The sequence below is a fragment of the Megalobrama amblycephala genome, linkage group LG19, assembly GCF_018812025.1.
Source record: "Megalobrama amblycephala isolate DHTTF-2021 linkage group LG19, ASM1881202v1, whole genome shotgun sequence".
In the NCBI taxonomy this organism is placed as follows: Eukaryota; Metazoa; Chordata; class Actinopteri; order Cypriniformes; family Xenocyprididae; genus Megalobrama; species Megalobrama amblycephala.
Window position 1 is genome coordinate 8,757,532 of NC_063062.1, and position 24,715 is coordinate 8,782,246.

At 37.2% G+C, this 24,715-nt stretch overlaps 1 protein-coding gene across 3 annotated transcripts in view; it reads left to right on the plus strand.

The window, feature by feature from the left end:
• The window catches only part of cdh13 (cadherin 13, H-cadherin (heart)), a 421,886-nt gene that overhangs the window by 381,859 nt on the left and 15,312 nt on the right, over positions 1-24,715 (plus strand). For all 3 annotated transcript variants that reach the window (XM_048168174.1, XM_048168172.1, XM_048168175.1), the window contains 2 exons: positions 21,612-21,845; positions 22,734-22,952. In XM_048168174.1, coding sequence (XP_048024131.1) covers positions 21,612-21,845; positions 22,734-22,952 — 453 coding nt within the window. The remainder of the gene's footprint in view (positions 1-21,611; positions 21,846-22,733; positions 22,953-24,715) is intronic.

The window sequence follows — 24,715 nt, forward strand, 5'->3', positions numbered from 1 at the left end:
AAGTGTGGCTCTACCACACATATACATTTACGTTTTCAAACACACTGAAACGTAAAATATTGACGTATTGACAGCACTAAAACATCAGTAATGTTTCGAAAGATTACGTGTTAAACGAGACTACACTTTAATTAAATTCTGTAATCGTTTAACTATTGTTTATCATGTAATATTTATTTTGTATGCTGTGGGACACAAAAGGCTTTTTTCTTAGTATAGTACTATGCTGTGACTGACAACCATAAAAATGCCAAAATGCAACATAAATTCACAAAAGTCATCAATCATTTTTGAATCCATCCATTTGCAAGGAACAGACCAAAAACACAAAACTGGGGAAACAAGACAGGAATGGAACAATTTGCACTTCAGCAAGGCTTTGTACATTGAAATAGTGTTGTCAAAATTAAGGGTTCAGCCTGTTGAAATGTTTCTGAGATGTCAGATCAAGCAGCATAATGTTAAATGCATCATGCATAAGACATTTCACTGTGGAAATAGTTATGATTTGTCTAAAATGCGCTCATAGTTGGCACTAAACCTTCTGTAAATGGTGTGGACACACATAAATGGCTTTGAATACAAAGCATTTATACTTTTGTCACCTCAATTGTCGTCGAAACTAGCCACTCTCATGGTGAGCCCGTTTTCTAGGGTTCTCTATTCAAGTCATCAGCCGTGCTTAAAACGGCTGAGGTGGCGTGGCCACGGATTATTCTCCCACCACAGAAAATTACACGCTTCTGCAGGTCAGAGAACACAGTTGTTACATTAGTGCTCTCTGGGTAGTGTAGTAATTTCTCTCACTTGGCATAAACAACATTTAATTAACCTCTGAATGAGTCACTTCTCAATGTCAAATTTTCTGACAGGGACAATTGGGTATTAGAGTAAGAAGGAGTGTTCCCTTACTCTTCCCTTTCTCTCTCTCTCTTTTGTTCTGTTTGTTTTGCTGTTGAAGAAGGTTGGATTTGGCCTTTGAGGTATGACATATCCATTAAAAGAAACAAGCCAATCAAAACACTACTCAAAAGTGCTCATATTTGCAGCTTTTAAATTTGTGATTTCATACTTTGAGAATTCATCCATGCTTTTAAGGGGGAATCAGCAAGGGCTAAATGCACTTTTCCTCTCTCTGTGTACATCACTGTGTGTCACTGTGTGACATGCATCTGCAATGTGACATATTTCTGAGAGAAATAAGAAGGAAAATATAATAGAACAGCACTTGATTTTATCTGTTGGGAGTTTATTGGATCTGGAAAACTGGGTATTCCAAAACAGAATGGAGTTTGCAGTCAATTATTGAAGCTGGCACTTTCATTACACTTTCATTTACATTTACCGTCCAAAAGTTTGGGGTCAGTATGATATATATATATATATATATATATATATATATATATATATATATATATATATATATATGTATATATAGATATATAGATATAGATAAAGATATAAATATAGATATATAGATATATATATATATAGATATATTATATATATATATATATATATATATATATATATATATATATATATATATACACATTTTAAATTTAAATTTGATAAACAGTTGCGGAGACAAACGTTTTTTTGTTTTCTTTGTAATAATGTAAGCTGATGAATCTTGCACAATAGGTTTTGGTTGGAAACTGTTTAAAAATATTAGTATATTAGTTGCCTAATATTGCCTCACTCTATTTATTTATCTCTCTCTCTTTCCTCCTTATATTCTCTTCACATATAATTTAGTCAACAACATCTGGATGAGATGTGTTCATTTCAGAGTATGTATATTCGGCAATATTGACTCTGAGCAGGTCTTCCTGTCATCACCACCCTCCCCAATTCTCTCTCTCTCTCTCTCTCTCTTCTCTCTCTCTCTCTCTCTCTCTCTCTCTCTCTGTCTCGCATGAAGGAATTGGGGAGTGTGAGAGATGTTGAATTTAGGCTAAATTGCTTTCTGTGATTGTGAGGAAAGCTAGATTGTGAGCCAGAGAAATGCAAGTGGCTTCGTTTTCATTGGGGAGTATATCAAGGCAGGTGAACCACACAGCAAAGTGCAAATAACTTAGAAGAATGCCACAGCCCAGACATCAATCTGAGTATATATGCAAATCCAAGTTTAACTTAAGATCGATAATGTTTTGATTTTTTATTTCATACTCGTAATAAGTTATTAATCATTGTTTGCTGAGGTTTCGAAAAGGTTACGGTGACTTATGGCTATGTGTCTTATTTCAGAGTTATTTGCATTGAGATGTAGACATTTGAGATTCAGACCAGAGGCTTATTTCAATAAATGTCAAATGCCTAAAATGAGTTTTTCTTTGAGGTCACTTTCTGCATTATCTCTCTCTGTTTACTTGTTCAACTGAGTTCACTTAATGGAAAAGGATATCTTATTAAAATCACAATAAAATCAACATTGGCTATTCTTATTTTATTTTTATTTTTTACAGAATGTTGCAGTGTTTATTATGAATGATTTATCAGTGCACATGCATTATTTAAATATATATATATATTTTTTTTTTTCATTTATGTGTAATCTTTATTCAAAAACCTCACTTCCCCCGCCAAACTACATCTGTTCTCTTCGTGACGTGTATACTATCCTCCACAATTGACTGCAACTGCCATTCAGATCTGCTTCCAGTTAGTTAGCAATGCCCAACTTCCTTTGATAAAGTCCTGCCCTTCATTTCTTCTCATTCCAGAAGCCTTTTGACTTAGATATACGTCACAATTGAGACGAAAAGACTATCACAACTTCCGCTTCATGCCAACTTCAGAACTTATGGACCAATTATGATGCGTCTATGTTGCTTTTAATGTTATTTTAAAGCTTAGAACCACAAGCCCTCATTTATTTTCACTATATTTAAAATAGTGAACAGGATATTCTTCAAAAATAAACCTTTTGTTTTTCACACGAGGAAAGGTCATAGAGATTTTGAACAACATGAGGGTAAGAGAATGATCACAAAATCTTCATTTTTGGGTGATCTATTCCTTTATCTTCCTCTGAGTCAATAGAAAAGCTTGCCTTATAGACACTCTTTTAGTCACTCTCAGTCTAATATTTGTCTTTGATATATATTATGTGGTGAGGGTTTGTATCAGCGCTTCAAACACAGTGTTAACATTATGCTTTTCTTTTCTGTGTCTGTACGGATGTTTGTACAGTGCTGGATTTTGCACCACCTGTGTTTCCCTGGTATCCCAGGCAGATCCAGTCTTTCACAGACTCCCTATTCTGTGGTAATCTGTCCGATGATTGCATGACATGAAAGTCACACTGGTCACTAACAGGCTATCGATCTAGACTGGAGTCCCATGTCTTTATTTCAAGGGCTCAGATGAGTGTTGCCTCTCTATCTCTCTCTCTCTCTCTGTCTGACCGCTGACCACAGAGAAGAGAGCGTTGATTGAACAAGAATGATAGAAGGGAGAGGGAAAATGAGAAGATGCTGAACTGATAGAGGATAGGACTAGGCGGAGAGTTGATGTAGCTTAGTCTGTGTGTGCTTGTTGTCTGTTTTCTACCCTTGTGTGTATACACATATGACTACATGTTAAAGGAATAGTTCGCCCAAATTACATTTTTGAGATCATTTTCTCTACACCCTCATGCAGTGCAACCCTCATTTTGATTACTTTTTCTTCTATAAAGACTATATGAACATTAGAGACAAAAATTCATTCTTTAAGTTTAAGGTGATGATTTACATATACCATCATTTAAAAGTTTGGGGTTGGTAAAATGTTTTTAAAAAAATCTCTTGTGCTTGCCAAGGCTGCATTTATTTGATCAAAAATACAGTGAAACAGTAATATTGTGAAATTGTCAAACAGTCTTCAGTGTCACATAATCCTTTAGAAGTCATTCTAAAGGCAGGAACACACCAAGCCGACGGTCGGCTGTAGGGCAGTTTTTGTTAGTCAGCCGACTGAGTTTTCTCAGTGTGTGTCGGCTGAAGTTGGTCCTCGTCGACTTTTTTTCGGCCGTTTCGAAATGTTGAATCGGCGTCGGAGCTCGTCGGGCCATCTGATCATTCTGATTGGCTGTTCAGATACTGCCACCTGCTGGTTCGGAAAGGCATTTCATCTCACGCAGGTGCAGAACGGACGTGCTACTTGGCCGTCGGCTGTCTAGCGTTGGTTTGGTGTGTCAGGCCAACTAGTTCGTCAGCATCGGCTTGGTGTGTTCTGGCCTTAATATGCTGATTTGATGCTCAAGAAATGTTCTCTCTCCATCTCTCTCTTCATGACATTATTGAGAAAAATAAACGGCTCTAATAATATGGAACTGCAGGAATGGGACTTAAAGTGTGTTGGAAGAAAATCCTTTTAAGTCCAGAACACGGACTAAAATTCTAGCAAGTGTGGAAAAATCAGTCCCGCCAACCTCTAACCTGGAGTTAGAATAAATGGATCCATTTTGCAGCTCCCAGTGTGTGAAGTTGCAGACTCACTGGAGTGGTGGGGAACTGCTGAAGTGCAACACTTTTCTGAGCCTGTTGGGCTCAGTCTTGTCTGTCAGCCTGGGGTTAATGATTCAAGTCCTTACAACACCTGCTGGAACGGCACCACACTCAGAAGTGTGGAGATGGAGGGACTGCGCTATTTCAACACTGGCAGAGGGTCCGTCGTTTAGAGGGCCTAATCAGTTGTTTCGGCGTGAGAGACAGACAGATTTTTCTTGTTTCTTCATTCCTCACTGCGCCAGCAGATGTTCACCCATTCCATCACTCTTCAGGGAGTGGGTGTGTGTAATCTGCCCACCAGGTTTATGTCCTGTTTTCTATGGATTTATATACAATACAGAAACACACTTGAAATACTCACAACACAACCAAATACAGAAACATAATGCAAATACAATGCAACCAAATACAGAAATACGCTGCAAATACACACAGTGCTACCAAATTCAGAAATGCGCTGCAAATACTTACAACACAACCAAATACAGAAAGATGCTGCAAATACTCAGAACGCAACCAAATTTAGAAATTCGCTGCAAATACTCACAGCTCAACCAAATATAGAAACGCACTGCAAATACAATGAAACCAAATACAGAAACACACTACAAATTCTCACAACACAACCAAATACAGAAACGTGCTGCAAATAGCACAGACCACAACAGAAATGTTTCAACCTGGGACATGCTTATTGTTCAGTTTCTAGTCGTCAGTTGTCAGTTTTTTTTTAGTTTTTTTATTTTGAAATCCTAATGTGCGTTTTGAGTATTTGCAGTGCTTTTCTGTATTTGGTTGCATTGTGAGTATATTTGCAGCACATGTGTTGTCGATGTGATTTGCTGGTGTCTTTTTTTTTCAATTTGTGTTTTCTTCAGTTGCAGTGCATTGAGCTCTCTCGGCCACCTTACATAAGGCTCCTTTTTTTTCCTCGACTTGCTGCTTATTCAGTGATTTTGCTCCCTCCTTCATATAAAAAAATGTGTTTTATTGAATATGTAGGGCACATCTTCCTGCTTCTAGACATACAGTATAACCATTAAATATCACCTGGAAACATAAATAATGTCACGTAGCTTACCACCACTCCTCTAAGAATCAGCATGCTGTTGTCACATGCTGTGCTTTCATGTTATGTCACAGTCATGTCACAGTCTTTGCATTTTATTTAAAAACTCAGCCACTGATGTACACTTGTCATTTAGGGCAGGCAGTGTATTATCAGGAATGTTGCTGCACAATATAAAAGGCTCTTTATGTATGCATGAGAGGTTTGCTTGGAGCATTAGCATATACCGCTGAGACCTTTGAACATCCGCATTGTAGAGGGAGGAACTGTATTCATCGCTCCAGTGCTACCAATCTAGCTCCGAGGCACTTGTTTGGATAACAGGCTGTTTTTTAGTATTTGGCCTCCACACCTGCCCTAGATAGTTGTGAAGTCCTTGCGAATTTAAGGTAAATTTGTTGCTATTGTTGTAGCCAGTGTATTAGAATTGGACAAACCTCCAAGGAAATAGACATATCAGGGGTCTGAATAACAAAAATCTCTAACAAAAGAGGGAAAAAAGGTTTTTAGGATAAATTTTAATAAGTCTAAGAATGCAGTTCTTGAAAAAAAATCTTAAATTCTCAAATATTTTTTTAAGAACTTGTTTTCTTAAGTATAAAAAAAATACTGGCCTATAAAATGTTCAATTATTTTAGGAATGTTTTGTGAATGTGGTGAGCATCTTATGACTGGAATGGCATTCAGGTAAATAGAAAATTTGTTGCAATTTTATCAAATTTTTTAATATATCTTTCCTTTACCAATTGGTTCAGAGAAGAGTGACAGTTAAGGGAAGTCCACAAATGTTTGCCTGAGGCATTGTCTTGTCTATAATTGGTGCTCTCCAATTTAGAGACTTTTCTTTTTGAGAAAAACTCCAGGTGAGGGACATATGTCAGCAGAGAGGTGTTTCTTCCTAGCAGATCCTTTCTGGCACTCTACTTTGAAGTAGAATGAAGATGTTCAAGATGGCACAAGGGGCTTCAAGAGCTATATCGAAGAGCTATAATGGTGCCATAATGAGGTCTAGCCAGAATCCAAGAACCTCACAGTTCTTACCATCCACAGCTTTGGTTTCTCCACTGCTTCTCTTGATAAACTCACTCTGCTCTCTCAAGTTAAAACATCTTTCCACCTTCTCTGGCTCTCAAGGGCCATAAGATAAAAGGAGGGTCAACTTCTATGCAGGAGACCTTTGCTTTTTGCTCTCACATAGATGCTTTTATTGTGGCAGAGAAACATGGAAAAGGTGTAGGTGTTGCCCGATGCAGATCGTCTAGGGCTTGTGGAGAACAAGTGCTTTGGTTGGTTGCTTTACCAAGCTAATAAGACAGAGAAACACACAGGAAAGCACTGCACACTCTCAAATTATCGTCCCCTGTCTGCTGAGCTAAATTGACACTGATTGGTTTCTGCAGACACTACGGCATCTTTTTTGTCTCTGGACTTTGAAGTCTAAAATGCTGTTGGAAGAACATCCTTGTCTCTAATAACGCAACTCCTGTCATGTCCACTTGTGTGGCTTTCAAGGGGGAAATAGAGCTTAATCACGTATCCTCTCTTCAAACTAAAGGGGACTTTGACAAAAAGAATGATGTCAGCCCTCGATTCAATATTATATACTGATGAAAGGATGGTCGAGGCATTGTGAAAGCAGAGTTAGAGTTCCTTCTCTCCAAGTTTCTCATTAAAGGGAACCCATGAGGATAATCAGAGGCTTTGTTCTAGAGGGACTTGCAGGTTTAATCGGCTACTCATTGTCAGGTTCCAGCTGAGCTTCTTGTGAAGCAAGAGGGCCTGACTTTAATTGCAGATCAATTTTCTCCCTTGTTAAGTTGACTGAGTGTCGACTTGCTATATGCGGTCATGTGTTGGATTGTTTCTCTCCAGTCCCTCTAGTGCTGATTGAGAAATCAGAGGTTGCTGGATGGGGAGCGTGTCAGATTCCTCTTTTGTAGATTAAGTGCATGTTTTTCCTCATGTTAATTGTTTTTCAATAGGCTTTACTCTGTAAAATTGTGCAGTATTCATAAGGCTTTTGAATATAACCTCCCTTGTGAGATTTTATTGTACTAAACGCCCTCACATCCCCCTTTTCATGACTTTTCTCTTGAAGAAATATGCAGCCTTGGTGAGCATGACAGTGTTTTAAAAAGTGTTCAAAAAACTGTGTGTGTGTTATTGTGGTTTTCGTAAACCCTATGTTATGCGGACAAAATCCCCACAAGGGTGGTAAGATCCGAAATGTTTTTGGGGACATATTTGGTCCCCATGAGAAAAACAGCTTTTAAAACATACAGAATGGTATTTCTTTGAAATTTTAAAAATGCAGAACGTTTTCTGTAATAGGTAGGTTTAGAAGTAGGGGTAGGGTTAGTGGATAGAATATACAGTTTGTACAATATAAAAATCATTATGTCTATGGAATGTCCCTATAAAACCTGAAAACCCAACATATTAGATGCATTCCTCAACATATTTTGTTGATCCTGGAACAACATTCCTGTCTAAAAAAATGTAGTCCTAACCATATCCCTACCCCTAAACCTAACCCTACCCATAAGTTATTCCTAAAATTAGAGGGAAATGGTAGGTGAATAACACTGATGTAGAAGCACCTAACCATGATTGTAAGCTTAAACTTATACTTGGACATAAACTGTAGACTTGTCCCTCAAAAAACAAAGATGTTGATCCAGGAACATGTTATACTTGGTGAGATTCCGAGAGAGAGAGAGAGAGAGAGAGAGAGAGAGAGAGAGAGAGACATTTTGTGGTCGTCAAATGTTAGTGGAATAGTCCATTGTTAACATGAAGATCCACTAAAAATCACTTAGGGACCAGTTAGCATAATTTGTCATTCATTTTGCATCCAATGCAGTGACATTCTTAAGTGTGACTTCTAAAGTTTTCTAAAAGTGTCTAAAACCTTTATGTGGCCACCCCGCATCTCAAAATCATTTAGAAGCATTGATGAATTGAACAAGCTTAGCATGATTTTTTTTTTTTTTTTTGAAAGTTAATGTGCTGTTACAGTGCGCTTGCATAAGTTGTTTTATTCCTATAGGTCTTTGCACTGCAGCTTTAAAATCTCAGCATGCTAAAGCAGTGTGAGAAAAGAGCCATCTGCTCGAGTCCTGTGTGTCCTCTCAGAGTCTGTCTCACTGCGTGACCACTGCAGTGAGCAACCACAGACTCCACACCCCCACTGCGCTTTCCCTTCTGACTCAGACACCCTACCAATCACATCCCCATTCACATCCTGAATCTCAACTCAGTTACTTCATTGTTATTTTGTTTTGTTTTTTAGGTTTTTGGAGATCTTTTGACTATTTAACTCATTTCTCTAATTCTTTAGCAACTCTAATAATCATAATCACAAAGCTTAGTAAATTATTCTGTGATTGTTTTCTTATACTTTGCCAATTGCTTTAGCATAGATGGAGTAGCCAGAAATGACCAGAAATCGTTCATTTTCAGTGAGAGCTGGTGATTTTAGGTGTGCCTGAAGGCGATGTGACAGAGTTGAGCAGAGCTGAAATGCAATGACTTCCAAATGGAGTGCAGACAGTAGAGCTCAAGTGTGCCGCCACCTGATACAGATTATTACTGCAGTTAGGTAGAAATGGCTGTAGAGCATGGCAATAACAAAGCCAAAGGTCATGGATTCCAAGGGAATGCACAAAAATATAAAATGTATGCCTTGAGTGCAATGTAAGTTGCTTTACATAAAAAGTCTAACCAAATGCATAAATGCAAATGTAGATATTAACTTTTCTAAAGGTCTGAAAATTGTTTTTACATTTAAGAGTTAAAGGTGCTGTATTCTTTCTTAAATTTGTTGTTGAACACTGTTGATATATGAAATCAACCCAAACAAACCCACCCCTCCAAAACTCACACTCCAATCCTAACCATCCTGCTCCAAGTCAGTCTCGAACCCCAGCCCGATCGTTGCTGGCATGCAAGGTGAGTGCACTACCAACGACGTTAAACACCTCATTCTCTAGCGGATCTCAGTGTGCAGTAGTTTAACAGCAAAACTCTAACTATCTGGCCACTGTTACACAAACAATGCGATGTGTATCACAGCTGACGCGCAGCAAAATGCTTCACAAAAAATAAAGCGCAGATGATGAATGAATGACAAGGAAGCACAAAAAATGAATGTACAGTACACAAGAGTAAATACAAACAAGAGTTTGTTGTTAAAGGTGCTAAAGAGGTTCTTTTTGTCGACTGAGTTTTTGAAATGAGCGCATGGGTAAGAACAACCCCCCTCCTTCACAGCTCATTTAGAGGGAACGCCTCCCAAAACTTGTGCACGAGTATCGGAGCACGAGTGTTTACCACCGGCATTCGCTGTGTTATTAAGCCGGGCACACATTTAACGACTAGCTAAAACATTCTGACTGAGCTCAACATACAGCGATTGTTTCCTGCTCCTGAAGCAGATTTATATACTTTCACATGGAATTTGAACACCGACTGTAACCGCAGACTGAAAGCAACTGGCTCTGACTGGACGCGTTTGAGCGCGATCAGTCATAAGTATCAATTTACATTCATAATCGGCCTTACAATCGTTAAGTGTGTGCGCGACCTAAAGCCGTGGATTCATTATGTCGGACTCAACGCAGGTGACTCATAATCTGCAGTTGTTACTCCTGTCTCCTGACAAAAACATTGCATGCAGCGCCTGTGGAGTGTGGAAAGTTACTGGAGCGCGCAGCCGCGCGTTTCTCACATGGATCGTCATGGCAGTGATTGACAAGCCAGAGGGCCAATCGTTTACGCGATGATCGCGTAAACGATTGGCTGATGTTTTTAAGGCCCTACCTCGTGCACAGATGATGTATATTAATATTATTACTTTCAGTGCACCTAATAAATAGTCTTTTATCAGTTAGTAAAGACAGTTTCAAGTAATATTGCAAAAATGCATAAAACAAAACATCCTCTTTAGCACCTTTAATCACCAACAGCACAGCAGCTCCAGACAATCAAAACTCAGTGTTACTCACATGATAATCAAAGCAGCCTCCACATCTGTTTTCAGGCCTTCCCAGCTCTCTCCAGTGCTGGAAAGCTTTTCTAATATAAACGCGGGTCCTAAAGCGCTTGCCCAGTCATAAACCTTCATTCCAGTGATATTCTTTTGAGCTGTTTTGTATTGTGTCCCATCTCTCGTTCTGCAGGGGGGTTTTTTTCTTCCTATTTTCAAATCTCCCTCTTGCTCATTTTATCTAAAGTGACTTACAAATCGAACAGCACAAGCAATTTATTAGAAGAATGAACACTGTTTGTACGCAATGCCAAGTACAGAATAATCTAAATTAGTATGCAAGCTAGAGCAAAAATAAAATCCAGAAAAAGTAGAGAAAGAGGGAACAAAAATTTATTTTTATTATTCTTCTGCCTCTTCTTCTGCTTCTGCTCCTTCTTCTGCTTCTGCTCCTTCTTCTTCCTCTGCTTCTGCATCTGCCTCTGCTTTTGAGTCTATGGCATTGCATAGAACCATATGGTAAAAAGTTATGAAATGTGGCACACAGATAGAGGACAGTCTGAACAATAACAACAGCAATTGTGGAGTCTCTATCTCAATCCCTCTAGCACCAACAACTATTCAAAATTGCACTTCCATTTATGCTAATCACTTTTGAACTGTAAGGGTTAGAAACAACTTTCTTTTTTTTTCCCCCTCTGATACCTTGGCTCAAGACAATTCATCATTTTCCATCATGAAACATCATTTAACATCATTTTCCTTCATGAAAATTTTTCCGCCATTTTAACTTTTCAGAAAAGCCTACTTTTTCTAACTCATCCTCGATGGCCTATCCGATTTTCACCCAAATTGTTGGCTCAAATCATCTTCAGACCATGCTGGCAAAAAGTTATTAAAACTTTTGCATATACTCATCATTTTTTTTTGTTGTTGTTGTTGGTTGGTTGGTTGTTTTGTTTTTGTTTGTTTTTTGTGCTTGGCACCTTAATTGCTGCTTGCAGCTGTTTTTATTTATTTATTATTATTGTTAGCTTATTTTTATTTAAATCTTTGTTTACTTTAAAAAGGAGCTATAATAGGAAGCGCCTTTTGTCTATGGTTTGAAATCGTGACTTGTGACAATTTTGACAACACGTATTATACATATAAGAATTATGCCATTGAAAAGTATAGGTCAGACAGACAGTGAGTGAAAGAGAGAAAGAGACAGTGAACAGACAGAAACAGATAGTGATACAGGCAGAGAAACACTTGGTTTTAGTCCAAGCTGCTTGTAGTCAATTGGTCTGTCTTGCAGAAAAGCATCAGGTGGAACAGACGCTAAGGGCCAGTGGGTCAGTACCAAAAATAAAGAAACTCACTGAGCCAAGGGTCTGTCTTTGGTGTCTGAGGGGATGAGATAGGGTCCTGTACTCACAAAATCATTAATGCAACCAACAGCATCATTCCCAACACGTCATTCAAACTTTACCTCAACAGGGATGGTACATTTCAGATTTCTTTCTAGGTGTTTCTTCAGCAATGGATACTCTCTCTTTTTTTGTCATTTTTGGTCATTTTTCTGAAGTATTATAAACATTTCCACCAGGTTTCAAGTTGAATTGTGCATTCTAAACAACTTTTTTTTTTTTTTTTTTTTTTTTACATTTTCTGGCTCCATTGTCTTGCTAAGGCATTGAATCTGAAATGCATAATTTTTTTATTATATTTTCATACGTTTTGCATAGATTGATTGGAAATGGCACACAATAATAATAGTGTGCTTACATGTAATATTTACCTTGATACATCTCATATTTCATCTCAAGCTCTTCGTACACACACTTAAAAAAAATCAGGGTTAGAACAATTAGGTGTTTTTTTTGTTTTGTTTTTTTGTTTTTTTTTTTTGGTTTATTTTTGTGTAAAATTGGCTGTATTTTTTTAAAATTGGACTCATTGTAATAATTTAATAATTGTTTAATATTTTTTGTGGCAGTAATTAATATTTTTGGTTGGATTTTCATATTTTAAGGTTGAAAATGTGGGACAATAAATTTTTGAGAAGTAACAAAAATAAATTCCAAAACCTTCTACAGTTACACAAAGAAAAATGGTAATTTTGTACAAATCATCCCCTGGACTTTTGCGTAAGATGTATTTACAGTGTACACGCATATTTTTAACTTATTTCTTTTTATTTTATTTTTGCTAACCATAAAATTGGAACAGTTTTCACAGCTTTAAAAAAAAATTGAAAATGTATTTCTTTTTTTAAAGCAGAGGGAAAAGACAAAGAACAGTTTTGCATTTGATTGCGAATCTGCTCACGAACAGCTGTGAGGCTGAAAAACGATCTCTTCTATATCAACAATGTTCAGCGATGCATTAGGAAGAAGTTTAGAGAAGAGGGAATTGGATCTCGGCAAAGTCAGACAAGATATGAGCATATATATATCAGCGCACCATGACAAAAGAGAAAATAAATCACTCTCATTATGGACGGGAAAGAAGACAGCATCCAAAACATCCAGTCCCATTACATGCTGCATATGTAATAGACATATTTATGCAAACAACCCTTTCTTATCTTTGTCTCATGAATATCTTTTATGTCAATGCTGCATGTTAAACAAAGCGGTGTCAACTATTCATGAAGTCTGCTGTATATTTCTGCTCACGTTTACCTTAATCAATACTGATGTTACAGGGGTCGCCGGTTTCTAAGATAAAAGTTATTAAGTGATAAACTGCAACATGAAGCACTACGGCTCATTTCTAGAACACTTTATGGTGCATCTAAATGTGTGTAATAGGCCTTCAATATGAGTTAGAGGAGGAGGGAGCTCTTGGCACTGCTGAAGATGATTATGATGATGATGATGATGATGCTGATGATGCTGATGATGAAGATGGTAAAGACTATAGAGCGATCAAGTGAGGGAATGTGTTTTTTCTCAGTGAAGACAAACAGCGTTAATGTTTTCTCACCACGTACAGCAGCCATGTGTAAATGGGGAAGATTTGCATTCCCTCTTGCATATATCTCTTCTCTGAGTCCCACAGCACACATAGGAAAGCTTCATAAAGCCTGGCGGATAAGATTTGCTTGCTTAGCAATGTTTATCTTAATTTTATGCTTTGCTGTAAGTTTGGTGTTAGCAGTTGGAGAGATAGCTGTTCTTTTGTATAAGACTCTATTGCACTTGTATTAGTTAATGTATTGAGTAATGTATTAAAGGTCCCGTTTTTCGTGTTTTTTTGAAGCTTTGATTGTGTTTATAGTGTGCAATATAACACGTGTTCATGTTTCGCGTGTAAAAAAACACTGTATTTTTCACATAATTTACTTATCTGTATACCGCTGTTTCCACTGTCATAAAAACGGGCTGATGACTTCCTTGTTCTATGAAGTCCCTCCTTCAGAAATACGTAACGAGTTCTGATTGTGCCAGCGGTTCCTGTGTTGTGATTCGACAGCAGTTTAGCGAACCTTGCCCGGAAAGGTCACGCCTCTTACCATAATGTGGAGATGCAGGCGCTCAGTGTTATTGTAAACATGTCTTTAATTTTACCCTATCAATTTGAGCCGGAATCAGACCCGGTGATTGGACTGCGGGATGAAAATAACAGCGTTTCGACGACATGGCGACAAACACACTCTACAAACGCAACTCTTGTGTATTCCTGTGGGTGGAGGTTAGTCAAAAACTGTTTTAGTGACGTCATTAAAGAAGGAAGTAGAGGGATGTAGTCCAAACTGGCCGTTCGATGTAGGCGACTTCTGTTAAATAAAATATCTCGCTTGGCATTGAACTTTGAGCTTTAAAATTTTACAGATTTTATTTATACTCTAACAACAACATTACACACTAACTAAAATTTGAAACATGGGATCACGAAGAACGGGACCTTTAAGTTTTTATATCTATTATCTAGATTTTTATTTGTAGCTCTTTTTTTTTTTTTTAAATAATCAAGTATTTTCCAGGAGCAGAACTGAAGAACTTTGATCTAGTTGCTCCATACCTTATATATATATATATATATATATATATATATATATATATATATATATATATATATATATATATATATATATATATATATATATATAGAATACATACAATTTTGTATTTTTGGCAGAAAGCTTTTATTTGATAAAAATAAATACAAAGATAGGACTATATATAAGGCAGCCCCATAAATTATTTGCTCACACTTTAAAATGTATGAATGTCATTGCATTAGATACAAAAGATCACCCCAAGCATTTATTTTAATGAAAGAACAATAAACATTTAAAGCATTTTTTTTAAAAAGGAGGAATTACAAATAGATTTTTTTCTTCTTTTTTTTTTTTTTTTTTTTTTCAAAATGAAAACAAAAGGCATTTGAACACTCTGATTGTCAAACATCATTTGTTTTCTGATGCAACTTGATTTGATATTTCATTAATGCATTGTTATTAATAGGATTTAAGAGCTGCATGATTAATTGTTAAAAGTTTGCAATCTCTATTCAAATACCTAAATCAAGGGTAGGCAAGTTCGGTCCTAGAGAGCCGCTGTCCTGCAGAGTTTAGTTCCAACCCTAAAAAAAACCCTTCAGCTGCCTATAGCCTTAGTAATCCTGAAGAGCTTGATTAGCTTGTTCAGGTGTGTTTGATTAAGGTTGGAGCTAAACTCAGCAGGACAACGGCTCTCTAGGACCGAACTCGCCTACCCCTGACCTAAATGATAATAACTTGTCTATGTCTGTTAAACCTTTGACAAGTACGATCACACGATTCAAATCTGCGTTGACGCTGCTGCTGACCCAGAGAGAGCAGTTGTATGAAACAGCTTCACAAACCATCTTTTCAACAACATAGTCTCATTGTTTCTGTCCTACAATAATTAAAATGATCACAGAAATACTGCGATAAAGTTTATACTTCAATATAAACACTGATGTCTACAGTAGTGATTAAAATAGAAGAAATCACCTTTTGAAAATAACTTGACGCTTCAAATAAAGATTGCATCAATTACATTGTTATACTAGTAGGTGGCGACAAATGACTGTTAAAAAAATGTATTTGTCATTGAATCATTCATTCAAAGCGACTTTAAAAAAAAAAAAAAGGAATCATAATTAATTCAAATGATTATTTTTTTATTATTATTATTTACATTTTGTCAGAACCTCTACTAAATTACATGTTATTTTGTTTAGTTGTCTATTCAGAATCATGGAAGAATTTTTTTTTTAAAGCGAATCCAGAATAGTGCAGCTCTAGATTTAAAGGTGCCCTAGATTATCTTTTTAAAAGATGTAATATAAGTCTAAGGTGTCCCCTGAATGTGTCTGTGAAGTTTCAGATCAAAATACCCCATAGATTTTTTTTAATAAATTTTTTTAACTGCCTATTTTGGGGCATCATTATAAACACGCTGATTTTACGCTGTGACCCCTTTAAATCCCGTGGTCCATGCCCACAGAGTTTGCGCTTGCCTTGAACAGTGCCTTAACAAAGTTTACACAGCTAATATAACCCTCAAAATGGATCTTTACAAAGTGTTCGTCATGCATGCGGCATGCATGCGTCGGATTATGTGAGTATTGTATACTGTTATATTGTTTACTTCTGATTTTGAATGAGTTTGATAGTGCTCCGTGGCTAACGGCTAATGCTACTCTGTTGGAGAGATTTATAAAGAATGAAGTTGTGTTTATGCATTATACAGACTGCAAGTGTTTAAAAATGAAAATAGCGACAGCTCTCTTGTCTCCGTGAATACAGTAATAAACGATGGTAACTTTAACCACATTTAACAGTACATTAGCAACATGCTAACGAAACATTTAGAAAGACAGTTTACAAATATCACTAAAAATATCATGTTATCATGGATCATGTCAGTTATTATTGCTCCATCTGCCATTTTTCGCTATTGTTCTTGGTTGCTTACCTAGTCTGATGATTCGGCTGTGCACATCCAGACGTTAATACTGGCTGCCCTTGTCTAATGCCTTTTATAATGTTGGAAATGTGGGCTGGCATATGCAAATATTGGGGGCGTACACCCCGACTGTTACGTAACAGTCGGTGTTATGTTGAGATTCGCCTGTTCTTCGGAGGTCTTTTAAACAAATGAGATTTATATAAGGAGGAGGAAACAATGGAGTTTGAGACTCACTGTATGTCTTTTCCATGTACTGAACTCTTGTTATTTAACTATGCCAAGATAAATTCAATATTTCATTCGAGGGCACCTTTAAGTATCCAAATGCTTTTTTGAGTGCCAATTTAGGGAGTGAACAGGAGACCAATGTCTAGAGACAGAAAAAGTAGGCTACTCATAACATAAAAATGATTTTCCAAAGATTATTGGAGTATGTTGTAAAGAAAATACTATTTATTAATTCCATGTGATGTTTCCTGTTTCTTTGTAATTGTTTGCAAAATGTACTAACAAATTCTGAGTGAAAAATTGTGTCTACACCAAATTTTTCAGTTACAGGAAGTGTAGTATTAAGGTCAGGTTGTCTTCAGCATTATTGTTACATACTGGGCCTCCTAGACACCCAGCTCCCCTGAATGACAGATGTGTTAGTCAATCTCGGCCTTGACGAGATACATCAGAGGTAAGAGAGATATAGCAAATGTGGCTAATGAAAGTCCCAGCCACGCTCCTCTTACACACCCCTCCCAGTGTGCGCACCCTCCTAGCACATAACCAAGTGATGATGACGATGATGATAGAAGGAAAGAAGACTTACAGACGTCTCATTATGCACAATAATTCCCTTGTGCACAGTTCAAATACTTTCATAGATATTGGAGGTCAGCGGCAGTGCAGAATGTTTGTCTTTGCCACCAAAACTAATCGTAATGCAATAAGGTTTTATATTGCCGCTAGCATTCAGAAAGGTTGGAAGTGTTTGCTTTTCATCTTCTAAGATTCAGATGCATTTTTATGGTATCAATCAAAATGTGTGTGAGAGGCACAATATACTGTATTAATATAAGGTACAATGTGTTTTTGTGCAGTCTTAAAGGGATAGTTCACCCATAAATTTTACTCACTATTTATTTCCTACTATGGTAGTCAGTAGGGGGCGAGAAACTTGAGGGTGAAAACTTGAGGGTGAGTAAACGATGACAGAATTTTCATTTTTGGGTGAACTATCCCTTTAATATAAACTTTATTGCATTTGCCTTTATGTATAAACTTCGCTTGAGCATGTAGCAGTATGGTACATTAAATATGAATGTATTTTAGTGTCTATATGAGTCACAGACGTGATCTCTCATCCAAATGCTCTCCGTTCCAGTGGAATAACACAATAACATGCTACCAGATATGTCACCGTGACTGATCTACAGACAAACAGAGGCTATTTTCATGTTTATTTATAAAAAGTTGTTGAGGAAGATTCCAGCTCGCAACATCTTGCATTTGAGGACAGAAATATTACTCTTAACCACATCATCTCATGCTCTGGTAGGTGCCCAATCCCCCCTGAATATTCTGCAGTCGGCCCTGCATGCTTCTGAGATTTTTACGTGATCCATATCTTGTGTTTTTAGCTGTTGTTTGGGTCAGAAATCAGTCGATAGCTGTTGTTATGAGCATAAACTTAATCTATATCCAGTCACTACCATATACCAAAACAGCTGGCTGTATTTATGTAATACTTACTTATGTAATACCTGACCTTTTCAGTCTTTAAATCATTGGTTTGTTCACTGGTGTTGAATGTGAAGCAATGGATGTATTTACTAATGCACAAACAAGCCACATCTAAAATTTTTAAGAGTTTATGATTTATAAATCAGATCGCTGTTATCGCTCTTGGCGGGATGTGTTTTCTTCTGTGAAGCATACTGAGAAGTCTGCCGCTTTTATGGTGTTAGGTGAGACAGTTTGCTTTTGTCCATGGATACGCATTCCTTTTTTGTCTTGTGAAATGTCTTGTTACATACTTGACAATCTTTTTGAGCAGAAAATCAATAAAACATGGCAAGGACGTCATTGTTCTGCCTCTAAATGTTGTTCTGCAGGTGTACTTTAGAGACGCAATTGGAACAAACCTGATTTCTTTTTCTAGTGAGACATTACTTGCTCCCATGTTTTGACACCGTGTCTATTCTTTTTCCCTTTGAGGCCTGAGCGTTCCTGGGAACACGAGGACAAAATCATTCTGTAATTACTGATCCTGTCATCGGATGTTAATTGCGAGTGACCTCCAGGGCTGTTTATAATTATGCAGTCCTGCAATAACTGCTAATCTCTCAGAAACAGAATATTTCAAAAGCCTTGAATAATGTATTTTCTTCTGTGCAATATTCAATGAAGTGCAATCTGATACAAAATGAGGCATCTTTCGAATCAAGATAATTGCTGTTACTCCAAGTCAGAAACTGAATGTTTTGATTTGGTGTTATTTTTCTTTCTGTATAGACATTGATTGCTGATGTCTGTGTTTCTGCTTCCTGTCTGACCTTTTGTGAAAAAGTCTTTAACCCACTTTGCTTTACAGTAACAGTCGATTGGTGTGAGATGCCGGTGCTTTGATCGCAGTGATGAGTGTAAAGCGCAGTCCTCCTGTGCATTTAAAAGAGAACTATTGATTTGGCCTATAAAGCCAGAAAGATTTAGACTGGAGAAGGACCAGTGAACATCAGAATTGACCCTTTTTATTTTCTTGATACTCTCTGCTGGGTTTTTTTTTTTTTTTTGCAAGCTTGTTTTTCTATTTCTTTTTATCAAATAAAAAAGGTGAATGTGGGATTAAAGTTTAAGGTAAAAGTTTAAAGTAAGAATAGTCCAATTTATTTATATTAGGGCTGTCAAAATCAACGCGTTAACTCGTGCGATCGATTTTTTTCAGTGTAACGTGTTAAAATTACTTAACGCAGCATCCTTTTTTTCTGTCACAATTTGGCTAGCGTTACATCATATGATCACGCTCTTATTCACGCAAATGTTTTTAAACCATTTAAGTGCCACAAGACAATCGAGAATGTGCTAACTGTGAATGTCTTGTCTGTGTGACGCACACACGACTCGTGTGCACAGAAAGACGTGCACCAATATTAAGTTCTCTTCGCGCTTGAACAAACAATAACACACAGGCAGAATTATGCCAAAATGCCAGTTTTGTCGAGTATTCTCATAAGAGAAATCATAAATGAGTTAAATAACATCTTAAATGAACTTAAAGAGTTATGAGAAAATGAGATGAGTGTCAGATCCGCAGTGGCAGGTCTTAAAGGTGCCCTAGATTTAAAATTTGAATTTACCTTGGCATAGTTGAATAACAAGAGTTCAGTACATGGAAAAGACATACATTGAGTTTCAAACTCCATTGCTTTCTCTTTCTTATGTAAATCTCATTTGTTTAAAAGACTTCGGAAAACACGCAGATCTCAACATAACACCGACTGTTACGTAACAGTCGGGGTGTACGCCCCAATATTTGCATATGCCAGCCCATGTTCCCAACATTATGAAAGGCATTAGACAAGGGCAGCCAGTAACGTCTGGATCTGCACAGGTAAATCAACAGACTAGGTAAGCAAGCAAGAACAACAGCGAAAATGGCAGATGGAGCAATAATAACTGACATGATCCATGATATCATGATATTTTTAGTGATATTTGTAAATTGTCTATCTAAATGTTTCGTTAGCATGTTGCTAATGTACTGTTAAATGAGGTTAAAGTTACCATCGTTTCTTACTGAATTCACAGAGACAAGAGCCGTCGCTATTTTCATTTTTAAACACTTGCAGTCTGTATAATTCATGAACACATCTTCATTCTTTATAAATCTCTCCAACAGTGTAGCATTAGCCATTAGCCACAGAATATATAGCCTCAAACTCATAGAGAATCAAATATAAACATCAAAATAAATACTTTACTCACATAATTCGAAGCATGCATACAGCATGCATGACGGACATCTTGTAAAGATCCATTTGAGGGTTATATTAGCTGTGTGAACTTTGTAAATGTGCTGTAATATAATCGAGAGCTCGTGTGGCAGGGAGCACGCGAATTAAAGGGGCGGCGCGCTGAAAAAATCAGTGCATAGTTAATGATGCCCCAAAATAGGCAGTTAAAAAAATTAATTTAAAAAAATCTATGGGGTATTTTGAGCTGAAATTTCTGTAAATTTCCTTCCTTAGGCCCTGATTACACTAGTGTGTTTTCGTTTTAAAACGGCGTTTTGAAATGAAAACGATCCCTGTGCGTTTCCACAGCATTTCAGAAACGATCTCCGTCTACACTACATGGCCAAAAACGCATGTCACATGACTGTTCATGCACACTGGGCATGCACGTACAAGTGTAAACAGTTGCAACAAAGCCAGCAAATGATTTCAGTTCAGTCTCCATGTTATTGTTTACATGGACGTCGAGGATACGCAGAGCAAATGTGGATAGCCATTACATGGTTGTCAAGGATACGCAGAGCGAACGGTGGCAGTTTTTAACGGTGGCATGCCATCGTTTTTAAAAGTCTCCATTTTGGTACATTTACACTAAAACGCAACCCCGCATAACCGTAGCAAAACTTGTGCATTTTAAAACGAAAACGCACAAGTGTAAACGGGGCCTTAGAAAGGTAGGAAGGCCACAGGTAAATATGACATTTTTTATAATGGGTTTATGTGAAGATTTAAGTTTTAAAGCATAATAAATGTTGAAATTGATAGCTTTCAGTTATACTGTAATGTTGTATGTCTAGCTTATAATTAATGTTTAAAAAAAAAAAATCAATTTCATAAAGACATCAGTAGGCCTACCAGTATTAGTATCAGTGATACTAGCCTTCATTCATAAAAAGATGCCACTATGAAATTATTACAATATAAAAAATATTAAAAACTCCAATGATAAATTAGTTAATTTTTTAATCGATAAAAAATCGATTTCGATAAAAATTCGATATATGGATTCTTTTCATAATCTCCTGTCAAATAGAGACACTTTTTGCAAATAATATTTTAAAATAACACTGGTCCTGCCCTACTTTTTTTGTTGCATATTCTGTTTAACTCTGCCTTTTGTCTCACTAGGCAGTCCACCCGCCACAGGCACAGGTACACTGATAATCACTCTGGAGGACGAGAACGACAACGCTCCCTACGTCTTCCCATCCGTGGCCCGCGTGTGCGAGGACGCTAAAGACATAAACGTGGTGGTGATCGGGGGACGAGACAAGGACATTCATCCTAATACAGATCCTTTCAAGATCGAGCTTGGCAAACAGCCAGGACTGGAGAAAACATGGAAGATCTCCAGGATCAACGGTAAGTTAATTCTCAGATGGGATAGAAACAGGCACTCGCCCACGGTTAAACACATACCGGCTATTTCTAAGTCCTGTTTGAGGAAATATACAAGGTGCTCTTACTAAAAGAATAGTTTACCTTAATATAGTTAAGCATAATTGATTTTTTTGTTGATTAATCAATTTCAGCACAAATGCATTTAGTAATAATTTGATTAGATTTGATTAGAACTCTGCATATATGGGCATAAATTACTATACTGTAATTTTCTATAACTTAATTACTTTCAGTGCGAAAGCTGTACACATTTAATTGATTGTTAATTGTAGTGACAATCAATCATGAAAATTTCTGAAAATAGTGATGGAGTGCCACTTTAAATCAGCTGGAAATTTTGACAGAATTAACAGTCGTGAAAACTGGCTATAGTTAATAGCATTACTGTGGTCGTCTATACCAGCACCAAACCAGCACTAACCAGCCAGTACAAAAGTGAAAATTCTGGTGTTTTCACCAGGGTCAAATGGACCACATGCTGCTGAGAGCGAGAGGAGCACTTTATTGTCCCAGACAGTATGTGTATCATTAGATATCACTCTGACCAAATAGCTGAGTGTATTTGGGGTTTATCTTAGCAGACTCTCGATTACCCATCTCTCCTGAGAGCACACGCTCAAATATAGAAAGGCATGTGAATCTCCAGACTTCTGTCAGCTGTTTGAGAAGAGAATCAGTGGCAGATGCTGTGATATAGAGAGACAGAACAAGAGAGGTCATTTGAGATCGAGTGGCTTATAGTCTCTTGTAGCCAAATCGGTTTCTGCCTATTTAAATAGGAAGATACTGTCTGACTGACATGTAAAGTGGCCAGAATGGTACATTAAATTGTTTTCTGATGTTTTTCAGACACTCACTCCCAGATCATGTTGCTGCATAGTCTTAAAAAGGCCAACTACAACCTGCCGCTGGTTCTGACCGATTCTGGCGTCCCTCCCATATCCAACAACACAGAACTGAAAGTTCAGGTGTGCACCTGTAAGAAGAACAGAATGGACTGCAGCCGTGCCGCCTCGGTACAAACAAACCTCTTGCTGCTGCTCGGCCTGGTTCTGCTCTCCATGCTCTGTAAGTATCCTGTCAACTCTTATATACTCACACACACCTGATCTCTTTTATCAGAGTGCCCGAAATTCTATGTGATTTGCTAAAATGTGGAGTTTTAAAGTTTGATAGGTGCTGCATATTTCATGGTTTCTAATAAAGTGCAAATAAATATTGCAAGTGTTTCACAGCCACGATTTTGCCTAACAGCAAAAAAGAAAAAACGCTATATGGAAATTTAGATTTATCCAGAGTTTATTATCGTACAAAACTCTTACTCCTTGAACCTGGAATGGAATAGACTTCATTTTGCAGGTTTCCCATTTAAACCTAGTATTTTAAACCTCTTTGGATTCAGGAAGTAGAGTCTAAAGGCTTTTTAAAGGTAGTTTAAAGGCTGCTTGCAGAATCACTCCCATCCATTCATTTTGTTTATGTACCATATTTTAGAGGACTAAACACCAATCTGCACTCATGTGACACACACAAACACACACAGGTACCCTCGACCCTCAGTTTTTCTCAGTTTTCCAGCATTTACGCTTTGCTACTTTAGCTCAGTTTTAATGCTGATGATGAACACCCTGTATACCTTGCTGTACAGTTTGACAGGAAATTGGCTTCTCTTACAGAATGTTTTCAGTGACCCCATATCTATTTACTGTGGTAAAGCCTGGAACTGCATTAAGAGCTGATCCATATCAGGCTAGATTTACAGCATATAGGGTCACTATTACAGCTGCTAGAGAGACATAGGAACATTTAAAGTAATATGCACAAATTAAAGGTTGCTTTACTGCAGGTCTTAAGCTTCTCAGTGTGTGTGTGTCAGTGTGTACTATATGTTTGTCCATAGTTAATCTCCCATCCAAACCTCCACACAGCCCCCTGGTGACTCTTTCTCCCAGCAATAACATTAATAATGCACTCCTTTAGAGGGACTGGAACATAATGGAACTCTATACAGCCATTCTTAAATGGAAAACAGAGGAAAAATAAATCTGTTCAGAAGGGATGTCCTGCTCTGAGGATTTCTAGGTTCCTCGCCCAAGCCTTGGTTTGGATAGAAGTCGGATCCATCTGAGATTTGTGGCACTGTGGAGCCAGTGTCTCCAGATCTGCATGAAACATGGCAGCAGATCTTCTCCATGGTTTCTCTCTTCCCCAGTCACTTCTTATTTGTGTTATCTGTCTGCATTCAGATACCCATATTTTCATTAGAAAAACGTACCCGTGTCAACATTTTAGCAAAACGCTAAATACGTTGCGTCGTATGTTACGTCAGTATAACTGAATATCTGGAGCAGGTTAAGTGATGCAAACTCCAAAATATATTAATTTACAAATCATGCATTAATCATAACATTATTGTGCAAGGAGTTGCATGAAAACTCCTCTTTATTAATCCATAATCTGGCCCTGTAATCATAATTGTGTGTGAAAACTATTAAAAGTGCTTGCTGTTTTACTGCCTCTATTGTTCAGTTTTCTGTTAGAAACTGCAGTGATATGTACACATTGGTACCTATTTTACATGTTGCAAAAATGTTGACAGGTACATTTTTCCAATGAACCCGTGTTGCATATTTTGCTTTGATTTTGGCTTAATATCCTGCAAATTAACATTTAGGAGGAATTCACTAAAACTGCACACTATACATGCTGTATATCAGAGCATCTTATTCAATTTAATTTAGGCTAATCAGATACTATTACTACTACTACTTTTTTCTACTACTAATACTTTTTATGTAAGGTAGGCTTATTGTAGGCTGCAGTTTTTAATT